At 44.0% G+C, this 19,210-nt stretch overlaps 1 protein-coding gene across 16 annotated transcripts in view; it reads right to left on the bottom strand.

Annotated features, from left to right (window-relative positions):
• The window catches only part of LOC117426863 (splicing regulator ARVCF-like), a 110,052-nt gene that overhangs the window by 8,541 nt on the left and 82,301 nt on the right, over positions 1-19,210 (bottom strand). For 14 of the 16 annotated variants that reach the window (XM_059032740.1, XM_059032747.1, XM_059032744.1 and 11 more), the window contains 6 exons: positions 16,955-17,138; positions 11,400-11,517; positions 10,613-10,784; positions 9,713-9,730; positions 8,484-8,555; positions 263-390 (listed from right to left, as the gene is read on the bottom strand). In XM_059032740.1, the coding sequence (XP_058888723.1) occupies positions 263-390; positions 8,484-8,555; positions 9,713-9,730; positions 10,613-10,784; positions 11,400-11,517; positions 16,955-17,138 (692 nt within the window). The remainder of the gene's footprint in view (positions 1-262; positions 391-8,483; positions 8,556-9,712; positions 9,731-10,612; positions 10,785-11,399; positions 11,518-16,954; positions 17,139-19,210) is intronic. The other 2 variants (XM_059032743.1, XM_059032749.1) reach the window with 1 other exon arrangement.

The following is a 19,210-nucleotide window of genomic DNA, read 5'->3' as shown; positions in this document are numbered from 1 at the left end:
CCAATTCAAAAGGTATGATAAGAGACATTCTTAAAGTTTATGGGGACAGTGTAAGCCTAGCCTGAAAAACCACAGCGGATGCACGCTGTGTCAGCTCAGCGGGTAGACTGTATTGAGGTTCTGCAGAGTCCCATATCTGTATACGGGCTGTATATGAGTATACAGGACTGAGATCAGGATGTACTCACAGTCCACTGTCCTGCACTGAGATCAGGGTGTACTCACAGTCCACTGTCCTGCACTGAGATCAGGGTGTACTCACAGTCCACTGTCCTGCACTGAGGTTCTGCAGAGCCCCGGCCGCAGCCTCCAGCGTGTTGTAGTTCTGACTCTCGGTGAGAAGCGACAGGTACAGACGCACCACCTCTGGCTGGTAAAGCAACTCGAACCCTGACAGATAAGAGAACAACAACAACCCATTTCAATAGCACAGCCACCACGAGTGCAGGCTGGCCAGGTCTAATACCTGGAACCTGCTCTATAGCACTGCTCTATCCACTGAATTAATACTTGGAACCTGCTCTATAGCACTGCTCTATCCACTGGATTAATACCTGGAACCTGCTCTATAGCACTGCTCTATCCAAGGGATTATTACCTGGAACCTGCTCTATACTTTATATATTTACTGTGCATAGCACCCCTACCCCCCCCCCCCCCCCCCCGCACAAATTCATGTTTAATAAAAGTGAGACAGTGATAAAAGGCTCTTGCACTGTAGATTGCCATCAAAGTGAAATGTTTGAGCTCCTCTCCTCCCACGCTGTACACACGCTGTACAGTTCAGGGTCCTGCTGAAAGACAAGCTATAGATGGCTCCTCTGCAGCTCCAGCTTGAATAATGCTTGCTCCTGGATCAATAGGAGGCATGTGTGCGTGCTGCATGACTTCCACGACCCCCTCCCCGCAGTGATACCTGCTTGAGATATCACATGAAGGTGACCTCATGTTGGTTCATCTTCTTCATTGGAAGGCGATGCCATTTCAGCTACGCTTCCTCTTAACATTTCTGCACTGCAAATACACATCACAGAGGGCTGCTTTTCTTAGCTGATGAAAAAATGTGACTTCTGCCCGATTCCAGGAAATTTTCAAACCAAAAGCAGGCTGAAGCACAGGATGTGGAGAAGCTTTGAGCCTTTTCAACCTGTCCTGGGTCTGAAAGAAAGGGGCTCTCGAAGACACATAGGACCCTGCTTACAAAGCTGCCCGAAGCTTCTACTCCAGGGCACAGCAAAGAAATGGTGCAGGGGGCACGCATGATTGGCTCGCTCTTCTTTTGGGACATTTACTGTTCTGTTTTTCTTTCAGAACAAAACATGCTTCATAAGCTATTTAAAGTCTATCGCAGTTAGTATCAGACTGAACTTCTGTTTTCGCTATAAATACACAAAAAGGGAAGCTGACTACTAAAGCAATACATTTCTCCAGTACATTAATCATCGTTGCACAGTCCTGACACGCGGCTAGGTGGTACACTGCTTAAACTTAACTGCCACTGCAAAACACGCTCTCACACATCTAACATACCTGCAGAGCTCAGCTGCAACGTTTTGAATGAATCTCCAATAGAAAACACATCTACTGGCACACACCCCCCTCTGGATATGTGGAAACACATCTACTGCACGCACCCCCCTCTGGATATGTGGAAACACATCTACTGGCACGCACCCCCCTCTGGATATGTGGAAACACATCTACTGCACGCACCCCCCTCTGGATATGTGGAAACACATCTACTGGCACGCATCCCCCTCTGGATATGTGGAAACACATCTACAGGCACGCACCCCCCTCTGGATATGTGGAAACACATCTACTGAACGCACCCCCCCCTGGATATGTGGAAACACATCTACTGGCACACCCCCCCCTCTGGATATGTGGAAACACATCTACTGGCACGCACCCCCCTCTGGATATGTGGAAACACATCTACTGCACGCACCCCCCTCTGGATATGTGGAAACACATCTACTGGCACACCCCCCCCTCTGGATATGTGGAAACACATCTACTGGCACGCACCCCCCTCTGGATATGTGGAAACACATCTACTGCACGCACCCCCCTCTGGATATGTGGAAACACATCTACTGGCACACCCCCCCCTCTGGATATGTGGAAACACATCTACTGGCACGCACCCCCCTCTGGATATGTGGAAACACATCTACTGCACGCACCCCCCTCTGGATATGTGGAAACACATCTACTGGCACGCACCCCCCTCTGGATATGTGGAAACACATCTACTGGCACACACCCCCCTCTGGATATGTGGAAACACATCTACTGCACGCACCCCCCTCTGGATATGTGGAAACACATCTACTGGCACACACCCCCCTCTGGATATGTGGAAACACATCTACTGGCACGCATCCCCCTCTGGATATGTGGAAACACATCTACAGGCACGCACCCCCCTCTGGATATGTGGAAACACATCTACTGGCACGCACCCCCCTCTGGATATGTGGAAACACATCTACTGCACGCATCCCCCTCTGGATATGTGGAAACACATCTACTGCACGCACCCCCCTCTGGATATGTGGAAACACATCTACTGGCACGCACCCCCCTCTGGATATGTGGAAACACATCTACTGCACGCACCCCCCTCTGGATATGTGGAAACACATCTACTGGCACACACCCCCCTCTGGATATGTGGAAACACATCTACTGGCACGCACCCCCCTCTGGATATGTGGAAACACATCTACTGGCACGCATCCCCCTCTGGATATGTGGAAACACATCTACTGGCACGCACCCCCCTCTGGATATGTGGAAACACATCTACTGGCACGCACCCCCCTCTGGATATGTGGGGAGCCAACGCAGTCAGCAGTACTTTAGTATTTTAATATGACATTAATCTGAGTGACCAGCACCCTGTCTCAATCAGAAAGACACACGCACAGCAGGGCTAAAACAAAACGGACTCATAGCAGACAAGTGTTTTAACTAAATGTCTTTTGTGAAGGCGTTTGGTACCGACTTGCAAACCATTCCAGTCTTTTCTAAAACTAAAAGGATCTTCAGGGAAGTTGGTCTCAATCCAAAAGACAGTGAACACAAGCACTTCAGATAATGTTACGTGAAGGTAACAACAACAACATCATCATCAACAACAACAACTTGTAAATTAAAAAAAAAACACTTTCTAATTCGGATTATGTCAGAATTTGGTTATTTCAAACTGGGAGGTAACTCAATGAATGTAACTTCACAGCTTTCTGACAGGAAGCACATTGCAGGGCCTCACAGCCCTTTCCTGCTCAAACACAGGGTACGGGCTCTGGGCTCACCATGAGCATCGTTGCTGCGCATCCTTTTTGCACAGAAAGAGCTCAGAGTTGAAAAGCTGGGAAACAACAACAAAGAACCTCTTCTTTAACCCCCTCCCTCTCTGTCAAACAGAATTTCAAATCAGCGCAGAGATCCTGTCAAAGATATTTCAAGTTTTCTGCAGCTATCCACAGAGGCTGCCCAGTTCCAAACAAGCCTTCTCCAGAAGATTAAAACCCTGTTTACTTTTGTGAAATGGCTAATTAGTTCCTGCAGTGACTTCCCGAGCGAGGAGGCTTTTAGTCTGGGTCCGCAGCGGGGCAGCCTGTCACAGGTCCCACAAGGAAGCCACTCTGCTTCCGACTCCCTTTCAATCAGCTGCATTGTGCTCCTGTCACATTCTTCAAACAAACACACACACAAATCTGGGCTTCGTTCTTATTCTGCATCTCAAACAACACAGCTGTCAGGTTGCTGTGGAACACCAGTTGATTTGTGGCTTAAAGCTTTTTATTGCAAATACGAATCCATTTTTCTTTCCTTCTCTTCTACAGTATTCACAGAAATACTTGATGACTGTTGAGGGTCCCCCTCCCATTACAGCCTTTTCATGCCTGAGTCAATGCTTGTCCTTTCAGTGTCTCTTTACTTAGTCATCATCACAGGTATTTCATCTTCCAATTGAATAGAAGAAAACAAAGCCAGTGGATTCCAATCTACAGCTGACTCTGACTGTGTGTGTGTGAGTGAGTGTGAGAGTGTGAGAATGAGAGTATGTGAGAGAGAGTGTGAGAGTGACAGTATGTGTGAGTGAGTGTGAGAGTGTGTGTGTGAGAGTATGTGAGAGAGTGAGAGTGTGAGAGTGACAGTATGTGTGAGTGAGTGTGAGAGTGTGTGTGTGAGAGTGTGAGAGAGTGAGAGTGTGAGAGTGACAGTATGTGTGAGTGAGTGTGTGTTATGTTATACAGAGTTTTTAACCAAACTGACTTCAGGAGGCAACCTGGCTGTTGATACAGAGATGCTGTACTGAAAAACAACCAGCACAGCGGATACGCCCGGACAGGCTGCCAGTCTGAGCTGAGCACAGGGTTATCTTCTGCTCACTGTAGAGGAGCTACAATCCTGAGGGGACTAGTCAACAGAATACAATTAAATAAAAAAAATAAAGCTGCTGCAAAAGAGGGAAGAGTGTTAGCAGAGCAATAAGCGAGCTGCCATGGCAACCCGACCCAGCCACACTAACAAAGTGGTTTCATTTTGGCAGTAAATTTAGATGCGTCATGCATTTCCAGCATGTTAATAGAAGAGGCTACAGAAAGAGATTCATACCCAGGTACAAGATTGCTTTCTACACTGGATGCTCAAGAAATTCATTTGAGTTTTGCATTCAGATACAATACTGCACACGGCCGGAGTGCCTCAGACAGTATTTCCCCTGGCAGCAAGGATATACTGCACTAGAGATGGTAGGCTGTATGTATACAGGACTATGAAGACACACTTCAGTTTCCACAGATATCTACAGAAGCAGTGATCTATAGGGTGATCTATACAAGACTATTCATCTCAAAAGAGCTTTTCAGGGCCAATTCTTAATTTGTATCCTTGAGACATTTCAGCAGCCTACCAAGATTATCAACAACAAGATAGCTGCCATGACCTACAGTGTAGGTTAAGATAAAAATAAACTCCTCAACAGCAGCTTGCAGTGAAAAGGACATCCACACGACACGTGTACGGTACCTCTCTGTATTTGCATAGCAATTAAACATTTTTGTACTGTAGTTTGTGTAATGATGCATCTGGGCACAGATCCCTGCAGCGGTGCAACACAGGCACAGCTGTGTACATATTTAGCAGTAGGAGAATGAATTACCAAAAAACACAAACAAAAAGCGCAGTGGGGAGTGGAGGGGCTGGGAGAAGGAGGTTCATTTAAAGGGTAGCAGCATTGCTGTGGTGTGTTGCAATGCTATGTCACATGTGATAAGATACTGTGTCACGACAGCTTTTAGATCCTAATTTAATAATCGTAATTTCATGTAACCCGTCACTGCTTTCTGCAGAGGAGGCGTGGGTTTGTGCAAAATGTGAGTCCCACCAGGGAGCCTAATACACGTCAATGAAATGAAACGCTGTCGAATCTCAGTGAATCAGTCTGTGTCTTCCAGAGTGCAAACTTTGAAAATGTGTAGATTCTGTTGCGTAGACGCTGAAAGGAGATACTCGTCTTGGCAGCCTGCCTGCACTAATGCCGTCAGATATCTAGAGATACAGCCCTAGTCTATAAACGTCTCTGTCTAGGATTTCTAGCTGCTAGTTTTAAAGAGCAGCAAGCCGTAGGGTTCCCACACGCTTTGGATGCCACAAGAAGCCACACAGGAACATGTGTGTTAATAAGTGGCTGTACCACAACCTAACAAAACCAGGCCAGCCCTTATATTATGGTGTGTGGGTGAGAGTGTGTGTGTGTGTGTGTGTGGGTGGGTGGGTGTGTGTGTTTGGGTGATGGTATCTCTTTTTCTATGAAATGCCCAGTTGTTGATTTTTTTTATTTTTAATCCCCACAGATTTAGGGTCAGCGAGCCGAGAGGACGTTGTGATGGGAACGCTGGGACCGGAGCGCCAGTTATTCCCACGCCCCGGGAATGAAGTGTGAATTTAACAGTGAGGAGAGGAAATCTGAATGAACACACATTCCTCCCCCTGTGTCTGAATGGACAGTGAGACAGACAGAGGAGTGAAGACTGACAGCTGCAGTGAAGGAGTCCAGGCTGGCAGGACTCATCTGCTCACTGGGTGTTAGATTCTTGGCTGATGAGATGAACTGACTATTTACTGTAGCTCTGAATCCAAAAAGCCTGCGCTGAGCAAAACAGATCTGAAAATCTTTTCTGCGCCGTAAATAATTCAGAAACTCAATTCTCAGAGAAAATGCCTTTTCAGAACAAGATTTTTTTTTTTTTTTAAACTAGTTAGGATGTACCCTACCCATACAAAATACAGAAACTTTCCATTGCTGTATATATCATTTATGAAAAGACCTTTGCGATTAAAAGAATTTTGAAGCATTAAGTGCAGACAGAAACACAAATGAGCTTTTTTAAATGGACATATCAATCTTTTAATTCTGTTTTATGGCTATGGTTTAAAGTACACCTGACACACTGACATATTGTATTGGTATGTTAAATATTACGCTGGTATGTTTAAGAAACTGCCCATCATCTTCCCATGCCCATTTGCAGTAAGTGCTTCTCACCTGGGTACAGAATACTTGCAGTACAGTTCACTGCAGACAGGCCATTGCACTGTGATTCTAAACTCCCATTGTGATTTTGAAGGTGCTGTTTGCCTGCAGTTGCCTCAAAGGATGCTCCAGCAACACAATTGTCAAGTTTGTAAATAAAAGTAATGAAACTAAAGGAATCAAGACAACCTCGCTTTGTAACTTTCTTCCTTTTTCAGATGATTAGTGGAGCACAATTAGCTACAGAAATGCTTATTTTCAAAATCAAGCCACAAACCGAGTCAGCCTGCAGCACATGCCTTTGGGGTTACAGGGATAAAACAGTGTTCAACTTTTTTTTTTTTTAAAGCAGAGTTTGCTGGAAAAAATGGCCCTGTCCAGTATACTAATAATCCAATTTCAGTCCTGCTGCAGTAATCTTCCCACCAATTAGGTGAATGCAATTTGGGGCTTTAAAGCTCCCATAGATCACTGGGTTATCCTCTCCATCTCTAAACAGCCGAGCAGGGATTTCTACACTTTTAAACCACAAAATGCTGCTGGTGTTCAGAACCCCATTAAACCTTGTGCTGTGCAGCCGTCCTCATTAATGGGCAGATCTGATAAGCCACCTGTTCAGATGCTTATTTTGAAAAGGACACCTTGGCTAAATCGAGGAGACACAAATCCCTGGTGCAATCAGCATGCGGTTTTGAATGACGTGGACGGTACCCACGGTTTCATCACGGTACTGAGGTTACGTTAATTAACTGCATGCAGTAGTTGGCTATAGGGCTCATTGAAAAATTCAGTTTCATATGACTAACCCTGCACACACACACACACACACACACACACATGAAAAAAAGCAGCATCAACTGCAAATTCAAGAAAATTAATTATTTAGAAAACATCAATATGTAACAGTTCTCAATGAAATAGGTTTAATTATAACAGACGATTTGAAATGATCAGTAAATCCCATCTAATCTCATCTCACCGACAGGGGACAGAATCCGTAACGTCAGTGCATCACACAACACTGCCACTACACACTGCCCGCTACACAACACTGGCCGCTACACAATAGTGCATCACACAACACTGCCCGCTACACAACAGTGCATCACACAACACTGCCCGCTACACAACACTGTCTGCTACACAACACTGCATCACAGAACACTGCCCGCTAAACAACATGCATCAAACAACACTGCCCACTAGACAACAGTGCCTGCTACACAACACTGCCCGCTACACAACAGTGCATCACACAACACTCCCCGCTACACAACAGTGATAAATCACAAGGCTGCTTTGTGAAAGACTAAATGCTTGTGACTCGATGGCCATGCTGGCATTAACGGGATGCAGTACCTGGATTTACCTGATTCCCCAGCCCCGCCCCCAGGTAACTGAGGCTGACAGTCTGTGTGCTTCCAACCTGCTGCTGCTGTCAGGCCTTACAGGAATCAATTCTGATAACACACTCTCAGTTATAAACTTAATGAGCCATTTACATAGCATCACCGTGCGAGTCAGCACTGCAGAGACGTGCTGCTGGGTTTTTTCAGTGATAAAACAAACACTGATTTGTTAGACCTCCTGTGCGTCTCGTAATGAAAAGCTGTGTGTTGAATGCGGGTTTTTAAAGCACATGACATACTTCCACTTGGGCATGACTGTTTTCAGCAAGTTGCTTTTTAAAAACTTTTCCATATTTCAAATTCTGTTCCAGAAAACATTTTTAATGGGAAATTCTAATCTAAATGTATTGTCACTCTGGGATTTGATTTGGAAACGTGAATAAAATGTTTTATTACTTGGAAATCCTGCAATCAGCTTGCTCAGCACGAAGGACTTCATGATCCCACCAGAGAATACGACAAATCAGGGGTCAGGGACACACAGGGATTCCCAGTGAAACAGTGCTGTACAGAGGCGTTACCTTTGGTTGGCTCAGTGCGCTTGGGCAGATCCAGAGTGTCGTAGTTTTTGTCATTCTCTCCATTCTTCCTTCCTGAATAAAAGGCAGAGTGGAGAGGACATGTTAAAGCTTTGCCAGGTTCCAGTTTCAAAGATACATGTGGAGCAATGCTGTGAAAGTCAGGACTGTTTTCAGGTAAATGTTAGAAGGTACATTGAGACACCCTTATAAAAGTTCACCAGGGTATTTTAATCAGGCTTTCCCTGTGGTGATACTATACATTGATCATAGATTACCCTGGTTTGATAAGATGCTTTACCATACCTCTATTTTTTACAATGCTTGCCTATGCTTTACCATGTTTTCACTGTGCTTTATTACACTTTGCTATGCTTTTACTATGGGGAACTTTTATAACGGCATTTACTATAAAACATGACACTGTTTTTTATTATTATTACTTCCACTATTATAATTCCCGGATTGCTTCTAGTTTTTAGTTAAATAGTATAATGTGACATTTAATGCAATGAAAACCTCATGCTGAGCCTTGTCATCTGCATCAAACACAACTAGGGGATACTGGGGGGTTTGTCTCTAATGGCCCCAGATAGAATGGCTTCACAAGCACTGGAAGCCAGTGGAACTGTACTGCAATGCACTGCTTCCTAAACAAGCACTTATTTAACACAACAGCATTTCAGACGAGACGGCTCTGGTTTTAAAAGCACAATGCAAATGTAGCTTGCTTGGGATTTTCAGCTTGTCAACATACATACATAATATATATATATATACACACATACATATACATACTATATATACATACATATACATACTATATATACATACATTTACATAATATATATACACATACATATACATTATATATATATATATATATATATATATATATAATGTTGCTTGCTGTGTGATTTATCTACTTCGAAGACCATGGGCAGTTTGAAGTTGAAACCCCAATGCAGGACGCCCTGTGAATGATGCAGTCTCTACAGGCTGGGTGTAGAGCTCACTGCTCTCTTACTGCCCTTCCAAAGCCCTCTAGCGATCCACAGCAAGCACTGGTCGGAACCAGCTCTGACTCGCTTCGTCAATGGGAATTGACAGGTTTACGGAGGAACAAATAAAGCCTCCTCTAATACATAAATAAACTGCTCTGGGGGAGGGGGGAGAAAAGCAAAACACTGAAAGTCAAGCGACAAGACCCGACCAAAGCTGAAGCGACTCACCTTGATCAAACCACTCCTCTGCAGACAGCCAAGCAGCAGCAATGCAAACAAAAGCAAAGAAGAGGAGGAGGAGGAAGAAGAAGAAGAAGAAGAAGAGAGAAGGAATATTGAAAGACTTATAGATTAGAAATGAACAGACTCCCAAGTTATAAAAACACCACCCAAAAGTGCAGTCATGCTGTGGAAATCCTCCCGGGGCTGCGATCAGAGAAGCTGATCCTCTCCCTCCACACCCCCTCTCCCACGGTGCAAAGACAGCCCAGCCCAGGACGGGTTAAATCAACGCAGAGATTGTGCAACCCTCCAGACAAGGTTCCAACCATGTTTAATTGTTTAACCAATTAACCTCCACGCCGGTCCCAGAGTGCAGTAGTTCATTACCTGTTACAGAACGGCCCTCCAGGACCGGCGATGCTCACCCCAGGCTTAAAGCACTGCTTACATCCTGGGAACCCAGATACATGTTCTACTTCCAAAAGGGCAGAGACCCTGCTATTGACCAGCAATGGCTCTGGGATCTATCCAGCACAACAGTCCTGCAGGGAGATTCCCTGGGAACTGAACTGCTGGGCTTGTTCAGTCAGGATAACCAAATCTGGCTTGATTCAGTCAGGATAACCAAAAATCGGGCTTGATTCAGTCAGGATAACCAATCAGGCTTGATTCAGCCAGGATATCCAATCAGGCTTGACTTGAGGTGGCTTTAAAAGAGTAGTAATTTGAATTGGGGATCACGTGAAGTTTTCAGTTGGGCTGGATTCCTCGCCTTTAAAGAGTAGCACACCAACACCCCTATGCCTGTATTCCCCTAGCATTAGCACTGGGGTCAGGTTATCTTGATAAACAAACACGCAGTACAATCAGTAGATCTGGGTGTACTGTTCTGTCAGTGAAACCTACCCTTAGCTTTCTTCCCCCCGAAACACCCTGCGTCATCCTTCTTCTTCTTCTGCAGCGCTCCCGGGCCTCCACTCTGATTGGCTGCGGGCTCCAAAAAGTTCTCTGCCCCTGGCACTTCCTTGTGGACGTGATAGGACAGGTTCCGCATGATGCACACGCAGTTCTCCACAGACTGCATGGAGACAGAGAGGTGGGTTACTGTCATAAAGCAACACACTGCACTGCAAACTGGGCACTGATCACACTGCACTGCACTGCACTGCAAACAGGACACTGATCACATTGCACTGTAAACAGGGCACTGATCACACTGCACTGCAACAAACAGGGCATTGATCACACTGCACTGCAAAAACAAGACATTGATCACACTGCACTAACTGCTGTGTATTTACATAGTAGTTACTAATGTGTACGTAGCTGCAATGTCATTATGCATAGTTACAATGTACTTAATGTATCCATGTTTTTGCATGATATAACCCTAACCCTTTTCTGACACAATTGTATACTTACATATATCATGCGACAAGATTTAAACATTACGTACATTGTAACTAGATATAATAACACTGTAATTATGTGTAAGTACACATGTAATTACTAAGTAACTGCTAGGTAAATACACAGTAATTAGGCAAATAAAATGTTGCCTTAAATGTAAGGTCACCAGGATAACTAAAGTTAGAGCAATTAAAGCAATTAAAATAAATTGAGCTCAAGGTGGCCTTATGCTGTGCAACATCAGTGACCATGTGAATGAGCAGCACGTCCCCAGCTCCGGTACCTTATTGTCCATGTCCTTCTTCCCAACGGCTGACTGGAGAGCATGGAGAAGCGCATCCACCAAGCCACCACACTCCCTCAGCCGCCGCCGAGCTTCCACACCGTCCGAACTGACATTCCTGCACCGGAACAAAGAGAACGAGGCATCAGACTGCTGGAGTTTAAACACTTCACAGTGCTACAGAAACAATGTGTACCGATCTACTGTACCCATCTACCATACAGTTCCCCATCTACCATACTGTACCCAGCTACCCTACAGTACCCCAGCTACCCTACAGTACCCAGCTACCCTACTGTACCCCATCTACCATACAGTACCCATCTGTTATATCTATCTGATCTACTGTTCAACAAAACTCTTTTTCAGGTACAGTGGCTTGAAACCTGGTTCCCGGAGACCAGGAGAGCTAGTTTGCTAGAGGCAGCGTTATCAAACCCCAAGTCTCCTCTGGTGTGCCCTGCAGTGCCCTAAAACCAAGTTCCAAGCCAAAAAAAGAACTTTGTGTTCCCTCAGCTTAAGTCTCTCTGAGGGGTTAAAAAAAGTTAAATCAGGCCACTCATTTTAAAAGGCAGGAATCCACTGTAAAACTCGTAAAACGTGTTTTTAACAACGGACTCGATCCATCATTACAGCAGTGAAGCGTTTAATGTTAAAAGCACATTTTAAAACTATACCGGCGAGGCGATGTGTGCAAGCAAGCCCAAATGAACGAAAAACCGAGAGTATTCACACCGCAGAGGCTGTACTGGAGATCCTGTTATATACAGTATAGATCTGGAAGAGACACTTCCGCTGTTAATGACCTAGTGCAGAGGTTAATCTGAGGAGAACGGATACGATTTTGAACAATAAAATCCCATTATACTTTGTTCCATATTAAGTGGCTGAAAGGATGTGGATACATCAAAGCGACAGCCTCTCCTCTAGTTCCGGTACAGTGCAACATTCATCTCAGGTATGGGACCAGTCATTACACCACTTTGTGGAAATTAAAACAAATCAATTCAATTCAAGAGGAACTGTAGACTCTGAGCCATGTGGACTGCTGTGTCTCATAGAAAACCTCCAAGTATCATTAGTGCTTAACCAATATCAGGAGCTAATGCAGCTTTAATGGAATCTTTAAGAAGTGCCTGAACAAACAGACCATGCTGCAGTTTTTTTTTTTTTTATTGTACATTGTAGAGCCATCGCCAGCCCCTTGCTAATACATCATCTGTTGATTTCAATATATATTTGAATATAGTACTGCATTAAGGCTGAATTCATATTCTATTGCCTTCAGCGCCACACAGGACTTGGCAGTTTGTGGAAATTAAATCTGAACGTAATGTGTGTGTGTGTGTGTGTGTGTGATTACCATAAATAAATAGAGAGAGGTGAAAAGGCAATTCTCACTATACAGTACTGTACACATAGTGCACATCTGCATGTAACCAAAACAGGTCATTAACTTGCAGTCTCCCCACTTAAACAGAACCAACAAACACATGCTGTGACCAGACCATGTGTACAGATTCATTACCAATACAGGTACTGTTATACAGTTTGACTTGCTGCATGCACATCAATACTAAAAGCATAGCTCCTGATCCTGCAATAGAATCTATGGGCACTGCATCACAACGAGCAGGTAAGACTTTTTAAAATATCAAAGTTACAGTACATTGTAATTAGACAGAACTAAAGCGACGACATACACTGAGGATCACTGTATCACGAAGTGAGAAAAAACACAATCAATCCCACTTTAAACCACAGGAGATAAACCAGCCCAACAGTCTTTAAAAAAACACAAACGTATTCCAACACATTTTCAAAGCTGCACAGACACATAAGAGACATCTCCCAGGATGCATGCATCAGATGACTGCTACTAGCTAATGGTTTCAGATAGCATGTTCTATTGATACCATAATCCCTGGGACATGTATCCTAACTGTCAGCCGAGGAACACTGCATCTCATGCCTCACTGGATCCAAGTTTTATAAATGGCTTTCCCAGGATTCAAGCATCATGTGTTATACCAAGAAGTGCGGATTACTGGAGTTCCACTTTCTGCATGTGGACACATTTAAAGTGCTGACAGAAGACGACAGGGCTTCTCAGCATGAACGTTATGGATAAAGGTACATTTTATCATAATATGTGCATTTTGTTTTGAACTCTGAAGATCTCCTTGATTGATTTCATCGCTGCAGATATCAATGTGCCTTGATTTCAGCATCTGATCACATCACTCCATGATCCACTACTTTACAACAAATTGTAGACAGTGCAGCAGTATTGACAGTCATTCTCATCTCCTCCAGGCGTCTGTTCTGAGTCCTGTATTTGTAATGTCCACGCGCCAAAACATATCACAAAGCATTTGGGGATATTGGAGGATACACAAAAAGATGTAGTTCGGGGTAGAGGGTGATTATAATAAAGTTATTTATCAATTCAAATTAAGTGCCTACTGGTCTGGCAGCACAGAGGATTCATCATAAAAAATAAATCAGGATAAAGAGTTTTATTAAACAGCAGATGAACTCCCTCATCTAGTTAACAGAAACACTGCAGTGATTTCCCTCAGGTAGGAACCCTTGAAAACCCTTGAACCTACCCTCACCCTACAAAAAGAATCAAATAAACACTGCACTAGACTGACACTCGACTCTCACATCTCACCAGACTTGATCGTGAACAACCTTTGTGCTGAGAATCTATTGTAAGTGTCAATAACTCTGAACAAAATAAGCTCCACAGAGATCAATATCTTCAGGAGGATTCCACCGGGGACTCTCTCTGTTCTCTATCCTCTCTGATCCAACGAAAGCCCTTTTCAAGATGACCTTAACTCTACCTCTTGTTCAAAAGAAGGGCATCTGTTAGTCTGCAAAGGTCTTCACATGAGCAGAACGGTCATGTTGATGTCATCAAAGAGAACTGTCTGGAACTGAAGTAAGAAGCGGAGTGTACTGTGGGTTAACCCTTTGTGTCCGGGATGTTTCTGTGGAGGGTCTTGTATCTACGGACAGGGGGAGATCAATCAAACGATACGAGGCAGGTGCGGCTGGATCTCTTTGCTATGAAACAGGTTCTTGCACTGATCCCATGTGCAGCTGGTTTATCGAGAGCATGAGGGGTTAAGCAGCCAGGCTGAATTCAGTGGTTTAGCAGTGCCTGTCTTCGTGTTGTGGTTCCCATTTCCAAGGCAGCGAGAAGCCCCCAGACTCCACATTGCCTTGTGCTGTATGTGCGGGTGTCCCGGAGCTGGTTATTACGTCTTTGTTTTGGTTTGTTTAAATATTATCTAGAGGGGAGACTACCTCAAAAGCTCTCCGTTTGTTGAACATGATCTTTGACACTCCCTTGGTATGAAATCCACAAAGAAACCCAAAATGCGATGCAAACACCAATAATAAAAGAATGTTTTACATATTAAAAACAATGCTGTACACATTTCAAGGACAGTGTGTGAAGTAGATGGTGTTCTTTGAAAAGACAGGTCGGCATTCTCTGTCCGTTGATGTGTACATTCATTCTACTTACTGTAGCAACACAACTACTTGAATTCCAATTTCCAGACCCGTAAATCATTGCTCAGTGTATATATATATATATATATATATATATATATTGTATGATTACAAGTGGCGTTCTGGCTATGAATGTCTGAACTCGCTAACAGCCACAACACACAGACACATTGCCTCAGTGTCACCTGGACTAAAGAGTTCCAGCTGCTAACTCTGGGCAAGAGACCAAGCCCAGGCAAAGCTCTTCCAATGCCAGCCCTGCGTGCCTCTAATAACACAAGGGTCCTTCTTAGGAGGTCCTGCCCAGCTCAGCCAGTCTGTACCGACACACGCTCCTGCAGACTGTGTGTTTTCTAAAAGGCAGGGATTTCAATCTGGAATGTATAAAATGTTTTTTTTTTTTTTTTTTTAAAGAATTCTTTTAGCAATTCCTTGGACCGCAGCCTGTGGACTGCAGTGTTTCAGATGCAGCAGATTAGAAACACAGTCAGTCAGTTGTACAGGATGCTGAAAATAGCTTGATTTCTCACAACGTGTGTATAACCCAGGATCTCTTCTGCCGGGAAGCAGAGAGAGCCAGAGTCCAAATTGAAACCAGGGCAGAAAACCTGCTAACATTTGCATTTAACTATCGTTCATCCCCTGGAAGAGAATTCAGCAGGTGTGAAATAACCATCGGGGCTTGAACTCGAGAGACACTGGGAAGCTCTGGGCAGCTCAGCTGGACAATTAACACTGAATTAGATTTTCAATTTGACTGGGGAGGTTCAAAGGCATTATCGATCACTCATTAGAAAAACACATTTATAAATATCAGCATACCAGGTACAAGTCATTTGGGGGGGGGAGGAATCAATAGCACCCAAAAGCCCACGTTAATGGGTTCCATGTAAAGCAGCCTCTTTCTAATGAACGCAGGTGAACTCAGATGATGGAGTGAGTCAGCCACGCGTTAGACACATCCTACCCGGTGAAGCTATCAGCGTCGAGGTCTGTAAACAGGCCTGGCATTTACTGCCATCAAAAAAACCAAAGAGCCGGATTTATCTTCCCATCTCCTGGCGCGTTTCCCAATGAATGACGTTGATTTAGAGGACAGCCACATCCCCTCTGCAGCCGTCCCAGATCCCTCTCGTGGATTCATTTATTCCTTAAAAAAAACAGCCTGGCTCTTTTTTCTTTTTCTACAGACATCAAAATAGCAGGACTGCAGTAAGCAGGAATAATAGAGTCTGGCCCCGGGTTCAAAGGAAACTTATCTCTGACAGGAGGGTAAGTACTTCCTCATGCAGCCCCAGCGAGGCACTCTCCATTACTCTTGATGCTCATAAAACAACCCCAGGGAATGGTTAGTGCAATTTGGAGGCTGAACAGCGAGAATGAGCTAACTCTGCTCCCTCAGATATCTTAATCAAACAAGCGACTGGAGGAAACGATCCTCCCAGTGCTCTGCAGCCCCGCTGCAAGAAGGACAAATCTATTGGCACTTGTGTGAGGAATTAAGAAAAGGAATAATGTTGTTCAACCATAAAAAAAAAGTAAAATATGAAATTGCTTCAGCTGCTGCAGTTCACAGAATCTGTCTTTGATTTTGAGCTGTAGTCTGTCTTTGTGCTGCCAGCGAACTTATTATTTTACATTCTTACACCTTCCTATCATTTGTTAATTACTTACATGTTACTGTCCTGCAGAAACTTAAGATACAACAGCTGACTCAAAACAAAATTGAATATTTGATTTCTATGTTGTTTACTGTAAGAATGAATATTGAAAGAATATTTGATTCCTATGTTGTTTACTGTAAGAATGAATATTGAAAGAGCATATAACAAGTGTTGGAGGAGATCAAGCATGAAGAGAAGCTATCATATTTGATGCTGCAGAGCGATATTATTATTAAACAGAACACTCATGAAGAGCTGTGGTTGTTCCACTCTTGAGGGTGGCTGTAAGCAATCCAGCCGTGCTCATTGGTGCACTACCTCCAGTCCCCATGAGTGGCCACGGTTCCTCCTCTGTATCAGTACCTCAAACACCCGGACGTGTTCTTGAAGACAGTGGTCCACTCGGCGTCCCGAGGCTTGGAGTCCTCATTGGGTTCGTGTTCCCAGCCCGAGTGGGGGATGATCACCTCGTTTGTCAGCGTCTGAAGGCCGTGGTTGATGATGACCATCTTGAGGGGTTCATAGGAGGAGAGGTTCCACAGTGTGCCTGTGAGGAGGAGAACAAGGCAAGCCAGGTCAGACACACACAGAACAGCACAACAGTTCCTTCCCCCCTCCCAAAGGTTATTTTGTATGCACAGGTCTTTAGCAGTAGTGTTTGGATTATTATGAGCAATATGAAAAACTACCAGCTACCATAAAGAATGTATTCAAGAACCTTGACATTTCATAACAAATGGCTACACTGAATACAGACCTCGAGTAAACAGTTCATTTACTGGAAGAATGGAGACTAGACACATCCTTCACTCCTCCGTGATCTCAAGGGCAGACTATTAAAAGGGAAGCAGCTTGAAGGTTTTTTATAGTGGAACTACACTGGGAAGTGGCAGGTAGTAAATTGATCTTTATGTGCACTCCTCACAATGCTAGCCCTAAGTACAGTTCCAACCCACTGGAATCTCAAGCACTTAAGCTATCTAAATAGAACTCCCTGTATGGTTTGGGGGCCTATGTTAAGCTGTAGAGCCCAGATGATCCTGCAAATTAACCAGAGTATTCCTCGCTTTAGAAACACACAGTACAGTATCTAGATGCTTCTATTTCCTTGTAATCACTGATCCGAATCATCTGTCGCATGTACTGCACGATTAAGAAAGCACTTCAGTAATAAAAATGAAAGATTACCACTACAAGTACATACAGAATCTGAGGTCGCACAAAATTAATCTGTATATGTAGTTTCAGGTGATGTGACATTTTTATGCAGCTATCTAATAATGCACTTGTAAGCCTGGTGAATTAGCTCATTAAACAGAACAGATTCACATTTACCTTGTCCAATAATTATGCACTTTCACAGAAGCATGAATTACATAGCAATTAAAAACACACTGTTCTTTCTGCCTCAACAAGACAGGCACAAACTACAAGCAACCTACTTATTCTGTGTCATAGATATTAATCTCCTTGAATATTCCAATCAGCTGTCAAAACAATCCATTTTTTCATTAAACAGAGCCTCTGCAATACATTACCCTTCATACATTTTATACTTGGCCCCCAGCCATTATAGTGGATCCACTGCAAGCTAGCTGATTGTATCAAAGCAAGATGTAGAGACGGAACACTGGGGAGGTCAGCTCCACCTGGTGCCCCTGTTACTTTCAGTCCAGCTACTTGACTTGAGGTATCAGGTAGAAACGACATCAGAGAAACTATTCACAAAGCTATAGCTTGGGGGTTATCTTTAAAAAGAGGAAGCAGCTCTGCTAGCCCCCCCCCCCCCCCCCCCCCACCCCACCCCACCCCACCCCACCCCTACACTCTCTCTATATAAAATGTAGAGGAGGCGGGGCTAAAAGGTTGAGGGTCACATTGACACATGATTTGAATGGAACGAGGAAGGCTATTCATTGCTGGCACTTCTCCGGACAAGCTCAAAGAAGATTACTCAATACTGGAATACCATAATCCGGGACCCTCAGAATGAAGGCAAACACGATAGGATAGCAAGGGTCACGGAAAAACAAACCCAGTCAAACTACATTCAAAGCCACTTCCTCTTTAGGGTCCGCTCTGATAAATTAAATAAAGATTGCCATTAATTAAACTTGGTGCATTTGGTGTCATATCAAGGAACTTAAAACATGTGACAACAAAGTTTCACTTTCTCATACCCTCCTCACCCCACCCCACTTTCCTCTATATTATGCCATTAAGCAGAATGAATGAGGTTGCCACAGTTTATTGAACTTGTGTATTTCGAGTGCTAGGCTGCTATTTAGTGACAGATGTTCTGTACAAATGTACAGTACTGCTTTGTGTTTTTGTTACACTGCAGTTGTTTTTCCATAGGCGTTTGTAATGATCGCTGTGTGTGTTGTAAATAACCGCTGCCCCTCATTCTATTCACAGTCTGTACGATGGACCTTGTGGAGTTTTTTCCCTAAGTCTCTACCTTGTTGAGTTTTTTTCCTTTCCTTCTTTGTTGTTAATTCGATTTGCTTTCCTCTACAGACGTGCTGTCTTAACAACCCATTAACTCACTGCAGCCCATTGCTAGGCAACCATCTCACCCCACCTCGCATCCATCCATCAGCATAAACAGATTTAGCA

Source organism: Acipenser ruthenus, chromosome 11, assembly GCF_902713425.1.
Source record: "Acipenser ruthenus chromosome 11, fAciRut3.2 maternal haplotype, whole genome shotgun sequence".
In the NCBI taxonomy this organism is placed as follows: domain Eukaryota; kingdom Metazoa; phylum Chordata; class Actinopteri; order Acipenseriformes; family Acipenseridae; genus Acipenser; species Acipenser ruthenus.
This window is presented reverse-complemented; position numbering and strand designations above follow the sequence as displayed.